This window comes from Alexandromys fortis, unplaced genomic scaffold (assembly GCF_014885135.2).
Source record: "Alexandromys fortis isolate MF-2015 unplaced genomic scaffold, M_Fortis_MF-2015_v1.1 scaffold_123, whole genome shotgun sequence".
Lineage (NCBI taxonomy): Eukaryota > Metazoa > Chordata > Mammalia > Rodentia > Cricetidae > Alexandromys > Alexandromys fortis.
The window spans coordinates 219498-237821 of record NW_026068003.1 but is presented as its reverse complement, the minus strand read 5'-3'; the positions used below and the strand labels follow the sequence as shown (position 1 = coordinate 237821).

At 42.0% G+C, this 18324-nt stretch overlaps 1 protein-coding gene across 2 annotated transcripts in view; it reads right to left on the bottom strand.

The window, feature by feature from the left end:
* Positions 1 to 1066: 1066 nt before the first annotated feature.
* The window catches only part of LOC126513033 (kinetochore protein Nuf2-like), a 30299-nt gene continuing 13041 nt past the window's right edge, over positions 1067 to 18324 (bottom strand). For both annotated transcript variants that reach the window (XM_050161142.1, XM_050161143.1), the window contains 8 exons: positions 16920 to 16993; positions 14728 to 14824; positions 13630 to 13692; positions 12766 to 12903; positions 9402 to 9542; positions 8363 to 8538; positions 7320 to 7455; positions 1067 to 1564 (listed from right to left, as the gene is read on the bottom strand). In XM_050161142.1, the coding sequence (XP_050017099.1) occupies positions 1421 to 1564; positions 7320 to 7455; positions 8363 to 8538; positions 9402 to 9542; positions 12766 to 12903; positions 13630 to 13692; positions 14728 to 14824; positions 16920 to 16993 (969 nt within the window). In that variant the 3' untranslated portion in view covers positions 1067 to 1420. The remainder of the gene's footprint in view (positions 1565 to 7319; positions 7456 to 8362; positions 8539 to 9401; positions 9543 to 12765; positions 12904 to 13629; positions 13693 to 14727; positions 14825 to 16919; positions 16994 to 18324) is intronic.

Sequence of the window (18324 nt, the reverse complement as noted above, 5' to 3'; positions counted from 1 at the left end):
AGGATGCAGCCCATGGAAGTGTATTGGACTCAGTGAACTGGAACGGGTCCAGCATTGCCCGAGGACAGCTTAACAGTTCTGCTTATGACATAGTTTGATCCCAAAGCCTTAGTAGTCATTTTGGAATGTGTGTTTAAGAAAAATCACATCAACCAAAAGAATCCCTTCATTTTGCTTTTGAGTATCAATTATTATTAGACATCTTGCCTAATGGATACTATAGAATTTCTCAAAACTGTATTAGATTAAGTATTTCTACCTTTGTTTTATGTCCTATTATTTTTAGTACATATTTTCTAAGGTAGTATCTTGCTGCACAGCCTAGTTCGGGCCCATATTTGTGATTTTCCTATCTTGGCTCCCTAAGTGACGGGATGTTAGGTGTGTGCCACCATACCGAGACGTTATGTGGTTTTAAAACAGCAAGCACCTTACCCAGCTTGGTAAGGACAAAGCACTGGAACGAAGGCAGCAGCTGAACGCTGAAAATCTGAACTACTCTGAGCTAGCAGTTCGCAATTGTGGGTGCCTGCTAGCAAGGGTCACTGTTTTTCTTTCAGAACTTCACAGTGTTCCTTGGTTCCTGAGAGTTCTCTATGGCACTGTGCCAGGACAGCTGGAGGAGCCAAGACATCATACTGCATGCGGTCACAGTATGGCTAAGCATCCTGTGTCACTGAACAAGGTCCTCAGGATAATAAATTAATAAAGAAGGAAGACAACAAATTATTTTGGTCCAGTTTGAATTTTCTATCCACAACTGTCTTATTTCTACCATATAAAGAAATGACGCCCTATAATCAAACTTACTCTTTCACATTAGAAAGTGTGCTATATTAAGAACTATTCCAATTTTGGTGCCAGAGAGCACAGTTCAAATTTTTGCACAGTTGTATAAATCTTCAGACATCGCCACAATTCTTTACCTACATAGTAGAAAGAAAATATCTAGCTAGAGCTGGATGAATGAGAATCAAAGGAGCATGAACTCTAGATGTGGAGGGCACAATCAGGCTCGATGATGTGGCAATTCAATGTCAACAAAGTAACAACAGGCACTGCAGACTTCAGCATCTATTCCTCTTTATTCCAGCTAGTACAAAAAGAGACAGATTAAAAGGGGAGCACAAAAGCTGTACAGGTTACTTTAATTGTAATAAAAGCCTATAATACAGGGTATGTTGGAGCCTGGAGAAGCAGTTCCCTGTAGCTGGCAAGGTCCCAAGTTCTCCCCAGCACAAGAAAAAGACACAAGAAGCACAGCATCACACTAAAAAACACCAGTGACAAACGGGAAGCAGCGGTACCCATGGTAGTTAGCTGACACAGCCGGTACCTCTACGTAATAACTATGTAATAACTTCACAATAACGACGTAAACAGAGACGAAAAGGCAGCCAGACATTTATGGGAGGATTGTCTATGCTGACGAGGGCGGCACTCTGAACATCCTCTTCTTCAGCTCGGCCGTCTTCTCTTCTATTCTAGAGCAATACTCCTTTGTTGTCGCCTCAATGCCCTCGTGGTACTTCTCCAGAGCACTTTTCAAGTTTACAAAGATTTCCTGAGGACAAATGTGATAGCCAGGCAGAACATTGAATTGCAAAAACATTTCAATGGTCATTCATATTAATTCTAAGATTACAACTATGATAGACTATGAACCATCAAGAAAAGTTTCCGAAAGCTTTATTTCTTAAATCTTATAAGGAAGACCAGGTGAATTAGCAACTAACTTGAGTGAACGCTAAACAATCAGCACATTGATGGCTACAGATCAGCTCATATCCCTAGCTCCACTGGGCTAGGTGTTCCTTCCCGTGGACGGAAACACTGAGTACACCATGAAGAATGCTATCACCTTCGGGAAACCATCAAAACCAAGTGTGGCTAAAATAAATAAACACAATCTGCAAATCCACAGGCAAGCACTTCAACACACCAAAGCAATGCTTTCTTCCTGACAACAAACATGCTCCCATGAAGAGCTAGTCACACAGATAGAGCCACCATAAACAGAACAAGAAGCCCAAATCCAGCAGCACACCCACCAAAGGAAAAACACAGGGAGGTACTAATGTGGGCGGGTTATAGCCTTCTCAAATGCTACGTAGTTTAGAATAGCCAGTGAAAGTCTATACACAAGTGGAAATTTATACCAGTTCACAATAGCTCACATATAAAAAAGTCTTATCGTGAAGTCAAATACTTCTAAAGTCAAAGCATAAGGCTGAGAATGCAAAGAAAAATCTAAGGCTAGCCAGTGCTGTTCAACATAGAAGCAACTGCCATATAGCCACTATTCAAATGCACAAGAACTTAAGACTAAATTCAAAATTCCATTAGCCCTTCAAGTACATTAGATATATGTCAAAAGCTCAAGGTCACAGTGCCTACCTACTCAGTAGCTACAGGACAGAGCATGACTCTAGCAATGCTTTATGTGACAGTGTTGGCCTGATTATCTCATTTTTGAAATTTGAAGAATTTAAAAATTATAAAATATTCATAGACTTTTATACCCAGCATCACCATTGATCCCACAAGAATTTTTGTCCATTGATCAAGAATATATTATTGGATTGTTTTCTCCAAGTACCCTGTGAACAAGATAATGTGGACGAAATCACTCTCCACCCCACAACAACACACAGACTACACTAAGTACTGAGCACTGGAAACAAGGCTGACCTACAGCGCAATGAACACACAGTGCACATATGCCATGTGGGAAGCACAGAACTAGGCTACCTATTAAAAGTCCACAGCGAGTGAGAAGCCAGAAACCAGACACATAGATGGCTCAGAGGAAGTTACATGGAAGATAAAACTTAATATTTTTAATGAACTCACACAAATTTTTGTTGACCTTGCTTCTGTCCCCTCCCCATCTCCTAGACAACTCCCCTCACCCCTCCTGAAAGCCAGCACCGTTGGTGTCTCCCCTCCACTCTCATATCTCATGTGTTCTATTACCCTACCTAACAACCTTCTCCCTTAAAGCCTTTTGCCTTCTCATGGACCCTTTTCTGGTTCTTGGTATCTACACTCAACCGCTCCATATGAACATACATATATAAAACTTAGAACATGTGGTTTTTATTTCTCTGGGACTGGGTCATCTCACTTAATATAGCATTTTCCACTAACATATATCTTCTTACAAATTTCATTTTATTTATGGATGAATAAGAATCCATAGTGTACCTGTACCACATTTTCAATATCCATTATTTTTTAGGTTGATCCTTGGTGACTTAAACAGAGCAGTCATAAACATTGGACAAGCAAATATCAACCACAGTAATAGGCTGTTTGAACAAGAGTGTCCACCTGGGACAGAGAGTAGTTCTATTTTTAGCCGAGACACCTTCACCCTGGTTTCATAGTAATTACACCATGTTACAGGCCCAAGAACAGCGAATAGAGAACCTTCCGATCAGTAAAACAGCAAAGTGCTTTTCATGCAAGCCTGGTGACCTGGGCTTGATCTCCAAAACACACTACAGTGCATGAGGGACCCAACTCCACCAAGCTGTCCTCTGATCTATCTTCTAGCATAAGCTGTGACATGTGCACACACATATAATAATAAATAAGTAATTAAAAAAAGAGGTTCTTTCTCCTGCCCTCTTCCAAGTATTTGATGTCAATTATTTTCTTAAACATGGTCATTTTGACTGGAATAAGATGGAATCTCAAGGGGTGGAGAGATGGCTCAGAGGTTAAGAGCACTGACTGCTCTTCCAGAGGTCCTGAGTTCAATTCCCAGCAACCACATGGTGACTCACAGCTATCTATAATGAGATCTAGTGCCCTCTTCTGGCATGCAAGCATACATAGAAGGAATGTTGTATACATAATAAATAAAATAATTTATAAAAAAAAAGATGGAATCTCAAAATTTTAATTTGCATTTTCCTGATGGTGAATGATGTTGAACATTTTTGAAAATATTTACTAGCTATTTGTATTTCGGTTTCTTGGCCTATGGGTGTTTGTTTTCTTGTTTAGTATTTTCAATCCCTCATACGCTTTAGGTCTTCTGTACGGTATACAGGTAACAGGTTTATCTCTTTCTGTAGGCTGTGTTTCATTTGGTGGACAATTCCCTGTGCTCTGTGGAAGACTTCTGACTTCACAAGGTGGGATTTGTGGACAGTCAGTCTTATTCCTGAGCAAGAAGAATCCTAAGCAAAAAGGCCTAAGCCTGTATCATGAGGAATTTTTCCTAGTCCTTCCTTTAGCAGTTTCAGGATTTCCTGTCTTTTATTATGGCCTTTAGAGTTTGTTTTTGACGCAGGGTGAGAGGAAGGATCTAGTTTCCCTCTTCTACATGCGAATATCCCATTTCCCATGCACCATTTGTAACTGGAGCTGACTTTTTTTTTATATTTATTTATTAAAGATTTCTGTTTCTTCCTCACCACCGCCTCCCATTTCCATCCTCCTCCCCCAATCAAGTCCTCCTCCCTCGTCAGCCCAAAGAGCAATCAGGGTGAACAATGGCAATGGGTTTTTTGAGCTGACTTTTCTTTAATAACAATCTGTGGCACCTTCGTAAAGAACAAAAACAAAAGCCAGCTGGCTCTTGCTACATGGCTTTGTATGTCTTTGCTACATGGCTTTGCTATATGTCTTTGACAGTTCCACACTGGTTTTATTCCTGACACTGTAGTATAACATGAAGTCAGGTATCATTTCTATTGACCTTAAATGATGGGAATGATCTGCTTACCTAAAGTCTTAGAGGCAGGGATCAGAATTTCGCTGTCCTCAACTTGACTCCTGAGCCAAGTGGGACCCAACACCTAGTAGGTACATACGCTATTTGTTAAAACATTGACTAGAAATTTTAAGCAGTCAATTCATTATAAATGAATCCATAAACTATAGGAAAATAGGGAGGCCTTGATTTAACAAGAAAGTACACTATTAAAAAGTTACTTTACAAAGATAAAATTGGCACTACTTAGTATTCAGTACAGACTTAAAATAGCGAAATTAGAGTCAAGGAAGGAAGTTAGCATTTTTGTGACAATTTGCAAGCCATAAAATTATGTTATGAATGTGTGAATAAAATGAATAGTATCACTGAGGAAAAGAAATCATGAAATTAACTTTGTGAGTCTGAAGGCCAGGGTTATCTCTACAGAATTTCAACATGAGTTAATCCCATGTGACATAAAATGATGATGAGAAATATAAGAAATTATAGCATCTTAGAAATATATCAAATATTCTAAAAGAAATTTATGAAGACATTGAACAGAAGAGATTAAGTGGGGGAAGAAGAGGACAGATGGGAAAGATTTTGAACTCTACGTCATTTTTGCTGTGACTGGCTGGAACAGGAAAAAGATGTTTGAGATGCTCAAATGGAAGAGGGACAAAACGCTAGAAGCAGGTGAATTACTGATGTGAGGGGACATTTAAAGCAGGGGCAGTGACAACTGGGGTCCGGCAGCCCCGATTGAAGACCACTTTGACAATCTGTGCACGCTTCTTCTTCGTGAAGGGTGGATAAAAGAACTAGAGAATTCTTTGAGCAAATGAACTTGAGTTCACCCACGTATTCACAGTCATTCTTGGGCTGCTGAGGAACAAATGGACGTCAGCGGACTGGGTAAAGGAAGGACAACATAGCAAGCTGAATGGCCGTGTCTGGGGCTCTGATAAGGCTGCACGCTCTGGAGGAGCGGTACAATGCAGCCAGAGTCTCTTCCATCCTGGAAAAGAGGCATGCTGCTTGAATCTGCCACCAACACCACACAGTGAGACACAACTGGTATGGATAAGATTTAAACACAGAATCTAGGTTGAGAGAAAGACAAGTAAGCCTACAAAATCTAACAATAAGCTCTTGAATTGAGAGCAACCATTTCATCGCTGTATGCTATGGTGAAAGGACCAACCCGGCAGAGCTGCACCTGAAGAGTCTCTGACCATAGTCTGAAGTCAGAAGGCAAGACACGGCTGCTGACAACCCATTCCCTAAGGCTTTGTAAACAGAAGTTTTTGGGGCCACAGCACTGCTTGGGAAGACTGCGGTAAGAAGGAGGTTCTACACTTTGAATAACGACAGGGAAGAAATACTAATAGTAAACAGGATACGATCAGTCTGAAAGTGAGCATGTAAGGAGTGGCTGGACAGTGGCTACACCCAAAGGAGAGAGGATGGAAGGAAACAGGGCCCCCATCTTATGAACTAGTCAACAGAACACAGTATAGATTATTCCAGAAGGAAGGTCTGAGTGTGCCAGAGTACAGACACTGAATATTTTAAATTCAGAATGGGAAATAACATTTTAACAACTACAGCTGTACTAGAACAGCTTGTGTGGTTATGAGCTCCATCCACAGAAACAACCACAATTACACAGAGCCCATCAGTGGCTCTCAAGAGCCATCCTATGCTAGAGATAAACAGACGATTCAATTAAGAGATGGGACCTGTTGTTGAGATTCTAATACAATGTATTTGAGAGGGTACTTGGTCATTTCAAAATCCCTCACTGAATTCTAACACAGCTAGTTTTAAGACACAGTACTCAGTGCCCTTTCAACTGTATAAATATTTATGGAAAGCAGACTATACCCAAGGCTATTCTAGGAATGGTTTCACATGCCATGCTAAGGTTTAAAGAACAACTGGTATATTACCAGTGATATTACTATCTAATATTACTGGTGAGACACACATGCACAGAGCCAACAGGAATATAAGGTAGGTTGGGCATCTTTTGTGCTAACAAAGTTCAAATTGGAGCCAGGTATTACTTTTAAGCTGCTAATACCCAGCTGATTATCTACACCTTGAGCACGTGACAGCAGTCTCTGGTTTCCTTAAGAACGTCGGGTGAAGTTTCTCCTCAAGCCTCTTTTGCATTAGAATCTCTGCAGACTGTATGGACAGTGGGTGACAGCGGCAGTGAGAGTTCAGCTATCACAAACCAGGCGCTTCAGAAGCGGGAAGATGGAGAAGAATGAAGAAGGAGGCCTAAGACTATGAATGAAGAGCTGCGCTACTTGGGGTAGCTTTTGGTAAAATGTTTCTAGAGACAAATTAAAAGTCATGGGGAAAGTCCGTCTACTTAGGACTTGAGAACTGTGTTTCTATTCTGTGATGTGCTGAAAGGCAGGTAAGAGAAAGGGCACAGGAGATGCCCGTCTGCAGAACTGGTATCCAGAGTGCTGCTATGAACAGAGGAAAGCAAAAGACCCGCGGGGTCAAGTTCCGCTCCAGAGAACTCAAACCCTGTCATGAGTGACATCCTTTACGTTTTAACCCCCGGACTCTCTGTCCTAGGAACACGCACCTGAGACTTCAGTTTCTCCCTTTTCGTACTATCTTTCAGCTGCTGAACCCCAGATTTAATCTTCTGGATTTCCAGAGTAATGGTGGTTACTTGCTCACAGACAGCACCTCTTTTATCTTGAACTTTATTGCAGTCTCTAAAGGGGAACAGAAACACCAACATAACTTTTCTCGAGCATTTAAAAAAAAAACCCGCAGATGCTAATAATGAACCCAGAGCATCGTGTGTCAGTACTTGCTCAACAAGCCTAGAATCCTTCCAGATATAAAAGCAAGCAGACAAAACCCACAACTACCCCACACAGTGTGGTGCACTATAGTTACACAACGGTGTACAGAACTACTTCATTCAAGAGCTGTTCTTTCTGTTTCCTTATTTTGTAGAGTTAGAGATTAAAGTCAGAGCCTGGCACCATCCCAGCAAGTGCTCCACCACAGCCCTCACAACCTACTCTGTAAGATGAAGGTTTGGCTGCAGTGCCTCGGTGCGCACATCCATGCACTGTTAGCGCAAACGTGGGTTAGTAGAACTTTCTGCACATTTGGCAGCGAATACACAATCCCCAGGTTCTGTCTTTTCCTTTCATCTGCATGGAATACTCAGTCCCAATGCCACGGTTAAGGACCAGCGGAAGGACACTGCAAACATCCCTGTGGCATGTACGCTAAATGCACTCCTGGGACTCACGAGAAGACTCTAGTGGTGAAATACCTCAACATACAAGCAGAAGAAATTAACAAAGTATTAATTTTAGCCTGAATAATATTAAGATCTCCTTTCCTAAAGTAACTCTAGGTTACTATGTCTCAAATGCACTGAAATGAACACTAGTACCGCAACTCCGTCAAAGATTAACACAAAGGAACTGGAACTGTGTGCCTCAAAAAGCCACAAACAAGCTGAAAAACACCAACCAAACAAACAAGCGAAAGAACCCGGACAGAATTATAACATCATAGTCACTGGAAGCAGAATTCTTTACTTTGAAAGCCTCTCGGCCTTCCTTTTGCATTCTAAGCCCCTGCCCTGCATCAGGCCCGTACTCGATCACTGTCTGCTTGTACTGCTTCATGTCCTCCTGCTTCTTGTTGATTCGGAAGCGCGTGGTGGCCAGCTTCTCCTTCTTTACAATCAGCAGCCTTTTGAGGGAATTTTCCTCAGTCTTCAGCTTCTTTAGTTCTGATGAATCACTTTCAATCTGGTCCTCCAAGTTTAGGTTCTGGTTTATGAAGCATATTTAAAGTTAACACAAGCAAACAGGACTTACAAAGAAAACAAAAGGGTTTCTGAGGGTGAGCTAGAATAACACAGTTTTGAACTGGAGTAAGTCTTCAGGCTTTGAAAGCTCAGCAGAAAACCACAACTGTAAAAGGGGAAGGAGCCCAGTGAGTAGAGAAGAGTTGCCTCTGCTGGTCTGCCAGAACTGATGAGGGACAGGCACACAACAGCCAGACCCTACAGCTGAGTACTGGCATAGGAACCAAGATGGTAGAAGAAAGAAGGGCAGAGGCAGCCCTCAGAACCAAAAGCAGATCTGTCCTGTGGCCCCAGACGGTGGATCAGACAATGTGCTAGGTAAAGTAAACCTCCTAGCTCCCGCACTTCTCTCAAAAACAACCAATTTTACTGCAATGTTAGTGGTCCAGGGAATGGCCTGGACTAAGATGTGAAAATGACCTCAAGCATCGGAGAAACTGGAATGGCAGAGCTGCCTCTCAGTGTCCAGGATGGAGATGCTGCTGTAAGCTGGACAGCTCAACTGACACAAGTGCAGTGATGGGAACTAAGGTGGACTCTATGCCACGGACGAAAAGTGATTACAGCTGTTAGCACAAGCTAAAGCATTCATTACTCTATTCCAAACACATACCAACCCGTGCTATACTAATTTATTACTCATCTCATCTGAAGGTTAAGATGAGTCCTGACATCCTGATGTTTAGGGGAGGACGGCTTACTCCTCAGCACGACCATACTACAGAACAAGCTAGTTTGTCTTTAGGAAGACAGTAACAAAAGGTGAAAGTGCATCCAAAGCTGTTTGCCCATCACATAATAACGACAGAAACTACCAATACAAACCTCCTTTAAGGTACTGCTTAGCTTTTCCCTATTATCTGCAAGGTCCTGTATTTTCTTTTGATATAACTGCACCTCCAGCTGACAGGAAGGCAAGCATTCCACAGAATCTCTATAGACTTCAGTCTTCTCCATCACTTCTTGCTTTGGGAGGGGGGAAAAAAAGACAAGATTGCTACTCTCTTTTATGAAACTGCAAGTTCAATTTGTTTGCTCTTCAATGATTTCTACATTCAGCTCTGAAAGCTCAAGAACGCACAACAATCAAGTTCCCAGCTCAGTAGCAGGGCACTGCTACAGAGGTGTCAAACAATAACGCCGCTTTTTAAAACATTCTAATTATTTATTTATTTTATGTGTATGACTGTTTTGCCTGAATGCTTGTCTGTGCACCGTAGGCATGCCTGGTGCCCAGGAGACCAAACAAAGGCATCGGATCCTTTGGGACTGCAGTTACAGACAGTTGTGAGCTACCATACAATTGTCAGGAATCGAGTAGTCAGGGCTCTTAACCACTGAGCGATCTCTCCACATCCCTAAAGATGCCTTTAAAACTCCGAATACCCATAACAAAGAAAACTGGCACTACTTTAATACTTGACCACTCACTACTAATTTTCCAAAGATTCTTTGTGTGTGTGGGAAAGAGCTCACTCTGGTTGGGTACAGCTTAGCCCACAAGTGCTTGCCTGTGCCTACAAAGCCCTGTAGTTGTCTATAAACACCACCAAAACAATTCAAAGGTGTGCTCTGATAATTCTTGAACTACTTCTCATACTTCAGGGAAGTCACATTATCTATTAATATCTTTCTATTTGTTTTTTTTTTTTTTCTATTGAGCTGTCAGCACCACGTTTGGCTCCAGAGTCAACGTAGAAATGTTTACAGGTGACACCGTGAGCTCATTCTTGCTGCTAGTGCAGCAGGCAGCAGGCTCCAGAGTGATGCTTTCTCCTGGTGTGAAGAGCTCCAGGAGCTTCTCTAAGCCCTCTTGCATTTTAGTAATTAATATACAGTAACAGCCTCATTTTTTTTTTTCTGAGACAGGGTTTCTCTGTGTAGCCCTGGCTGCCCTAGAACTCTCTTTGTAGGCCAGGCCGGCCTTGAACTCAGAGATTCAGTTCCTCTTGAATGCAGATTAAAGGTATATGCCACCAAGCCCAGCTTCTTTTTAGCGCAGCCTTCTTTTTTTCCTATCTCCTACTATTTTGCCTTTTAAAAATAAACCTGCATCTATTCTTTTGCCCTGTTGTTCTTGGTGGGTCTAGAACAGTCTGATTTTATGCTATTTGGAGGCTCTTGAGGCCAGTGAGTGCAAACACAGGAGTGAAAGAAGGTGGTCAAGACTTGGCAGTCTCCTGTGACCATGGTCTAGTGGCTTGCAGGAAGTGTCATGATACTTTCCTGTGGAATCTCATTGTGTCCCTTGCTACCATCTGTTTTGGCATGGTAGTATTTGTTTATATAACTATTATTAGCATCTGATGATTCTTTAAAAAGATAATCTCATTTAAAATACAAAAGGAATGTATTTACTCAAACCACATACCACTGCAGACATCTTTCTTTATCCCCATTAAGCAACTCTCTGCCTTACCTTTTTAACCAGTTAAATTTCTCCTCAGAAAAGGACCTAATTATATTGCTCACCTTTTATTTCTATTTATTTTATGATTTTCTAAACACTCTTTGTGTATAATGGATCTAATATTCCTTCAAGTCTTAGTTTGCTTCCTGTTGTTGTGATAAAGACTACAATCAAAAGCAACCTGGGGTTGTCTAGTGACACGGCTTAGTGGGTAAGAGCGCTAGTTTTTCCAGCAGAACTGCATTCAATTCCCAACTGCCACATGGTGACTCACAACTGTCTGCAATGTCAATCCCAGGAGGTCTGATGCCCTCTTTTGGCTTCCAAAGGCACCAGGCCCACAGTCCACAGAGATACATGCAAGCAAAACACCCATACACACAAAATAAAAACAAACAAATAAATTTTAAAAGCAACCTAGGGAGGAAAGAGTTAATTTTAGCCTACATCTTACAGTCAGCCATGAAGGAAAGTCAGGGCAGGAACTCAAGGCAAGAACCTGGAGGCAGGAACTGAAGGAGAGGCCATGAACCACTGCTTACTGACTTATTCAGCCTGTGTTCTTATAAAACCCAGGAACTATCTACCTGGGGCTGGCACCGCCCACAGTGAATTTGGACCCTCCCATATCCATCACTCGTGAAGAAAATGTCCTACAAGCTAATCTGATGGAGACAATTCCTCAGTTGAGATTCTTTCTTCCCAAATATGTCCAGGTTTGTGTCCAGTTGATAAAACCTAAACAAAACTCTTCACAGGCAGAGAAACTGTTTCAGTAGGTCTTGTCTCTCTGTAGGCTTTAGGTTTTCATGTCAATCCAAAAACATTTAGCCTATAATCTAAGCCGTCAGGAGGCTGAGGCAGGAGAATCAGGAGTTCCAAGGTTAGTCTCGGCTAAAAAGTCAGACTGTGGAGGTAGGGTGTGTGTGTTCATTTGGTCAAAGATTATATACATGTTCTAAATCTGTTAAATTTTAAGTTTCTAATCCACATAAAGACCGATTTTCATAAATAGCCAGCTGTTTCTCCTAGCGGAACAGACAACCCTTCTCGTTGGAGAGTGGGGTCAGGCCCAGGGCTTGAGTAAGCACCCTCACCATGTAGATAAACTCCACGATCCATCAGCTTTACATATGGCAGCCGTTCTCCAGAAACTGTCAAATCTACTCCTGGGCTCCATTTCTGTTCTGAAGAGTTTTTTCCTCTATTATTAGTGACAATTTTCACTATTGGGAATTACTTGGATACGATAACTTTAAAATCTTGATCCAAAACAGAAGTCAAGTTGTCTGCCCACTTCTAGCTTTGTCCCTTCTCACAGGAGCCCTGAGTGATCAGACGCTAAAACAAATCCCCATGCCCTCCCCTATCAGACTCCCACAAATACAAACTGAGCTCCCTCATTTCCTTATATCAAGTATCCGCTATTTTAATGCTACTTTGAAAACTGACTTAACTTTTTATAGCGGTTTTATATTTGAAGCAAAAATGATCAGGAGAAACAAAGATTTCTCACACCCCTGTGCTCACCAACACACTCTATAATTTCATAGTTCACACTGTAAATTTTAGTTACTAATTATTTGCAAAATTGTTTACTACCTTTCTTCTCTAAAATGGAGTGATTCATTCTCATAGGAACACAACAGCGTAGAGCTGTAGCTGCTGCAGTTGAGTCAGCAGTTACCTTGGAGCTGTAGCCTTTCCTCTCCTCTCCTCTCCACTCCACTCTGTACAGACACGAGGTAATTCAGAAAGTACTCGACACAGGGCACTCACCCGGGAGTTCCGGAGCTTCTGGACAGTGCCTTTCATCTTCTCTTTACAGATCTCTACCTTCTTGGGGGAGTCCGCAATTTTACTCTTCAAGCTGTCTTGGGCTTCTTTCAAAGAAACCATTGACAACTTTAGTTCATTCTGTTGAGAGACATTTTTACTAATCAGGCCAGACAACAAAACTGGTTACTACTGTTTGAATAATCTAACAGCGTTGCTCATGCCTGCTGTAACTGGGTAAAACTGAATTCTAACCACCCTGGCCGCTTACTGGCTCTGACTACAGATCACCTCCTTTGTGTGACACTAAACGCCCTCAGGGGCATCTCTGAGATCAGCATCCTGTTCCTAAGAACATCCATAGATCCTTGAAAATCTTCTCTCATCCTCTACATCCCTTCCACAAGCAGCATGACACACAATGGTAAAATCATAATTTTTAATTACATATTTATTATATGTATAATATTATGTGTATTTAATCATAATGTATTTGATGTGTTTTCATATTAACTGCATGACCTGGCTGGAGTTTGAAAAAGTTACTTTTGTTTTTCTGGTACTCAAAGTAATAGCACCTAAAGGGTGTGTGTGTGTGTGTGTGTGTGTGTGTGTGTGTGTGTGTGTGTGTGTGAAGTGCATTCCTATATGATTAACTTTGGGTATGTTTTATTCTCTTCATACATTTCCATGTGTTGATGTTATTCTTTTTTCTTTTATAACAGTTTCTGGATTTAAGTTGAAAAAAGTTGCCAGGTGGTGGGACACCTTTGAAGGAAAAAGTTGACAGAGAACTACTGACAGTTACACAGCTCAAACACTGCAGAATACTCAAACTTCAAACACGAGGTAACAGGGGATGCTTACCAAACGCTTGGTTTTCTCTGAAATATCTGATTTCTTTTGGGCATGCCCCTCCTGCAGCCCTGTCTAAGAGAAAAAACAATTGCGTTATTATGATTCGAAACCCCCAAATTAAACCACTAGCTATTTCCTGATCCAATAAAGGTAAGAAGAAGCGGAAGAGAGAAGATCAGATGATGCCAACTTTCTTTATCCTCAGGCCTGATGGGGAGTCTCACAGAAGCACAAATGGATTAAGAAAGCCTTGGACTGGTGAGGCCCGCTGTCACTGTGCCTGTGAGAGTGATTCTGGAGACAACTAACTCATGAGGACTCTGACCCACTGATGGATCAAACCTGAACAGGCTGTCAGGAGGCTGCAGAGCTACCTGCCTAAGAAAGCAGGCCTCGGGAGGATGCCCACTGCCTTGGCATCTGGGAGCACTCCTTTCGGCTTCCCGTTCCCATTCAGTAAGCTACTCTGCCGTACTTTCCCGTCATGATGAACTGAACCCTCTGAGACTGTGAGCCCAAATCAACCTTCCCCTTGTCTAATGCTAATACTTTAGCCATAAAAAATAAAGAACTGCGTAATCTGTCCTACCACCACCAAAACACTTCAAAAATTAATATGCCAATTGAAAGGGAAAGTTCCTTTTCAAACAGTAACTCTTTAGGTGTGTGTGAGATCTGCTGAGCAGCACAAACACTCAGGCAACTTAGAGTCAGCTGAGGCCTGAAAATTATCATTTTTTCTCACTGATTTGCACCTTTTGGGTTTTTTTTTTTCTTAGCATGACAAACCCCCTAAACCCCAGCTTAACGGAAATACAGGGAAAGTACCACAAGCTGACCTGAAGCTGGGAACTAAGTATTTTGAGCTAGTGCAGGCTAGATGTAGAATACTACCATATTTCCTACAAATACACAAACTGACCCAACGCCCCTTGAGCATTTGCTGCAGTGCTCAGGGTACCACAGCCGCAGCAGAACCAAACACAAGAGTTCTATGCATCCAGAATGCACATAGCCTGGCAACACAAACAGGCACAGCAACACGTTGATGGTGTCTTCAGTAACTGAAAGACAGCTGTGTGCCCCCCCACCACCACAGCCACATACCGCTTTCTGCCTAAACTCCTGGTTCAGCAGGTACTGCAGCTCCTGAATGTCATCCATATACTGCTTGAACTCTTCTTGCTCTTCAACTGGAACTGAACTAAACACAAAAAAACAGATCAAAAAAGTGTGTGCATTCTTAAATTTGAAAGGTACAAATAAAACTTATGCCTTTGATAATTAAGGGTCTGATTCCTTGTTTCAAGATAACCATTTAATAGATGACTTTTATCTTCTACTGGAAGAAAAATAATCAGACAACAGCCTTCAATTTTATGCCACCTCATCGGCCCCACATGCACACACCTATGGTGATCCCTCCCACTAGGATGTCCATAGTATTCCTCTGTTGTCAACGCTAGTTTCCCTAACTGGGCCTTGGCTCTCAGCACCACACACTTCCCAGTGTGGGACCAGCCACTCTCCTATGCTACCGTCCTTTCCATCAGCACCTACGAATCTGTACTTTTCTATGTTGACACAAGCTATAAAGTCATCAGAGGAAGGAGCCGCAGCTGAGGAAATGCCTCCATGACAGCCAGTTGTAAGGCATTTTCTCATTTAGTGATCAGTGGGGGAGGACCCATCCAATGGTGTGTGGTGCCATCCCTGGGCTGCTGGTCCTGAATTCTGTAAGAAGGTGGGGCTGAGCAATGAGAAGCAGGTCATTAAGCAGCACTCCCTCCATGGCCTCTGCATCAGCTCCTGCCTCCGAGATCCTGCCCTGTTAAGAGTTCCTGTCCTGAATTCCTTCAGTGATGAACAGCAATGCTGAAGTTTAAGCCAAATAAACCCTTTCCTCCCCAACCTGCTCTTTGGTCATGGTGTTTCCTTGCAGCAATAGAAATCCTAACTACGACAATATCCAAAGGTCGTTTTACTTTAGACTATCTAAGGTATTATGGTGTGGGAAGTCCTTCTGTTTATGTGTTGCTTTTATTGGTTAATGAATAAAGAAGCTGCTTTGGCCTGTGATGGGGCAGAACAGAGCTAGGCGGAAATTATAACTGTTTTGTTGTATATAATTTTACTTTGTTAAAATTAAAACCTTCCTTTTTATTTAAACAAAAAAAAGCGGGGGGGGGAGTGGTGTGGGAAGTTCTTCTGTCTATATGTTGCTTTTATTGATTAATGAATAAAGCTCTTTTGGCCAGTGGCTTAGCAAAATAGGGCAAGGTGGGAGTTCCAAGCAGACAGAGGAGAAAGAAGACGGAGTCAGTGAGAAGCCAAGTAGCCCCACCAGGGACAGGACATTACCTGGTAAGCCACAGCCAAGTGGCAATATACAGCTTAATATAAATAGATTAATTTAAAATATAAGTCAGCTAAAATTACGCTTAAGCTATTGGCCAAACAATATAGTTTCTGTGTGGTTATTTCTGCTCTGAGCAGCTGAGAACAAACAAGCAGGCTCCCCCAACAGTTTTAGCCATTTATTTTGATTCTGTCTTTGCCTGTGTTTCTATAAAGCTAACATTTATCCTCTCAGTCTGTAAGAACTGTTCACCTACTAGGAACACAATATGAGCCCTGCCACCAGCTTAGCAATGCTTTGCATCGTACGCTGCAGACACTCTCTCCCGCTCTCTTTGTCCTGAGATCTAGTTTGGGATTTATTTCTATCATGCTAAATTGTGATATGTGTCTCCCACTCCCAGTCTCTTAGTTTACTGCTGCCTATAAAGGCAGTTTTACCTGAGACCTTAAACAGACAACCTCAAAGACATCGATAGACTAGAATCAAGCCAACCACATCTGACTGCTCATAGTCAGTGCAGGCAGCCCTCAATCTATGAAGGCTCCACAGAACAGCTTATCTACAATAGCGAAAACCAGCACACACTCAGTAGGCTGTACTTCCGATCTTGATCCTTTTGCACAGCAAGCAGTAGAGGTGAAGCTGGGACCCCCGCTGGAGCTCCTGGTTGGAGAGTGAACAACCCTCCACACAGGGCAAAGCTTTGCTGCGCTACTGTACACAGTGGGGCAAGTGGACAATGCACTAATGAGAAAGAACCAGTGACAACTCAGAGCCAGGGAAGGAAAACACAGGTTTGTTTTTAGAAAGGGGGACTGAAACAACCTCCCATTTATTCAGGCAGACAGTGTGTGGATGGTGGCACTGAAATCAATTACTCACTGCTTGGTTCACACCCGGAAGCTGGATTCATCTTATTTGTAAAGCTCCCACTTACTTGAGTTTCTCCATCTTCATCATGGCTTCCTGGTTCACACTGTTCAGCTGCTGCATTTTGTCCATAGAGGATTTCTATGAATGCAATTTAATCTTGCATTAGCATGTTTTAACATGTAAGAATGCATTAAAAAAAACTAAAAACAGACTGCAAAATATTTATACACTATCAAAAAAAAAGAAAGAAAGAAAAAAACAAAAAAAGAAAGAGTTAAGAGCCAGGCCCCATTTGATCTGCACCCATAAGATAAGAATTTCAGCGTGAATTCCCAGAACCTAGAGGTTGAACATGCCTGTAACCCCAGGACCAGTGGGCAAACACATACATAGTCGTATCCAGAGAGCCCTCTAGTCAGTTAGATTAGCCCAAATCACAAAGTTCTAGTCCACAGAGAGACCTTGTATCAAAACAATAAGGTAGAGAAGAAAGCTGGGTGGTGGCGTACGCCTTTAATCCCAGCACTCAGGAGGCAGAAGCAAGCAGATCTTTGTGTGTTCAATCAGCCTGATCTACAGAGTAAGTTTCAGGACAGGCTCCAAAGCTACAAAGAGAAACCCTGTCTCAAAAGACCAAAATAAATGAATAAATACATAAACAAATAAATAAGATAGAGAGGCTAGCAGTATGATTGAGAAAGACACCTGATGAGCTCGCGGGCCTCACCCTCTTGGGCATGTACCCACACACTCAGGAGCAAGACCACACACATACACCTGTCACCCAATATACAAGATAACAATAAGTTTAGGCATTTAAGACAAACAAGTTAGGAACAGTTTTTTCTCTCCTTTTAAAAATGCTGGGCATATGATAGGGCATCTCTTGGGTATATTCCCAAGAGTGGTATTGCTGGGTCCAGGGGTAGGTTGATCCCGAATTTCCTGAGAAACCGAAACACTAATTTCCAAAGTGGTTGCACAAGATTGCATTCCCACCAGCAATGGATGAGGGTACCCCTTCCTCCACAGCCTCTCCAGCAAAGGCTATCATTGGTGTTTTTGATTTTAGCCATTCTGACAGGTGTAAGGTGATATCTCAAAGTTGTTTTGATTTGCATTTCCCTGATCGCTAAGGAGGTTGAGCATGACCTTAAGTGTCTTTTGGCCATTTGAACTTCTTCTTTTGAGAATTCTCTGTTCAGTTCAGTGCCCCATTTTTTAATTGGGTTAATTAGCATTTTAAAGTCTAGTTTCTTGAGTTCTCTATATATTTTGGAGATCAGACCTTTGTCTGTTGCGGGGTTGGTGAAGATCTTCTCCCAGTCAGTAGGTTGCCTTTTTGTCTTAGTGACAGTGTCCTTTGCTTTACAGAAGCTTCTCAGCTTTAGTAGGTCCCATTTATTCAATGTTGTCCTTAGTGTCTGTGCTGCTGGGGTTATACTTAAGAAGCGATCTCCTGTGCCCAT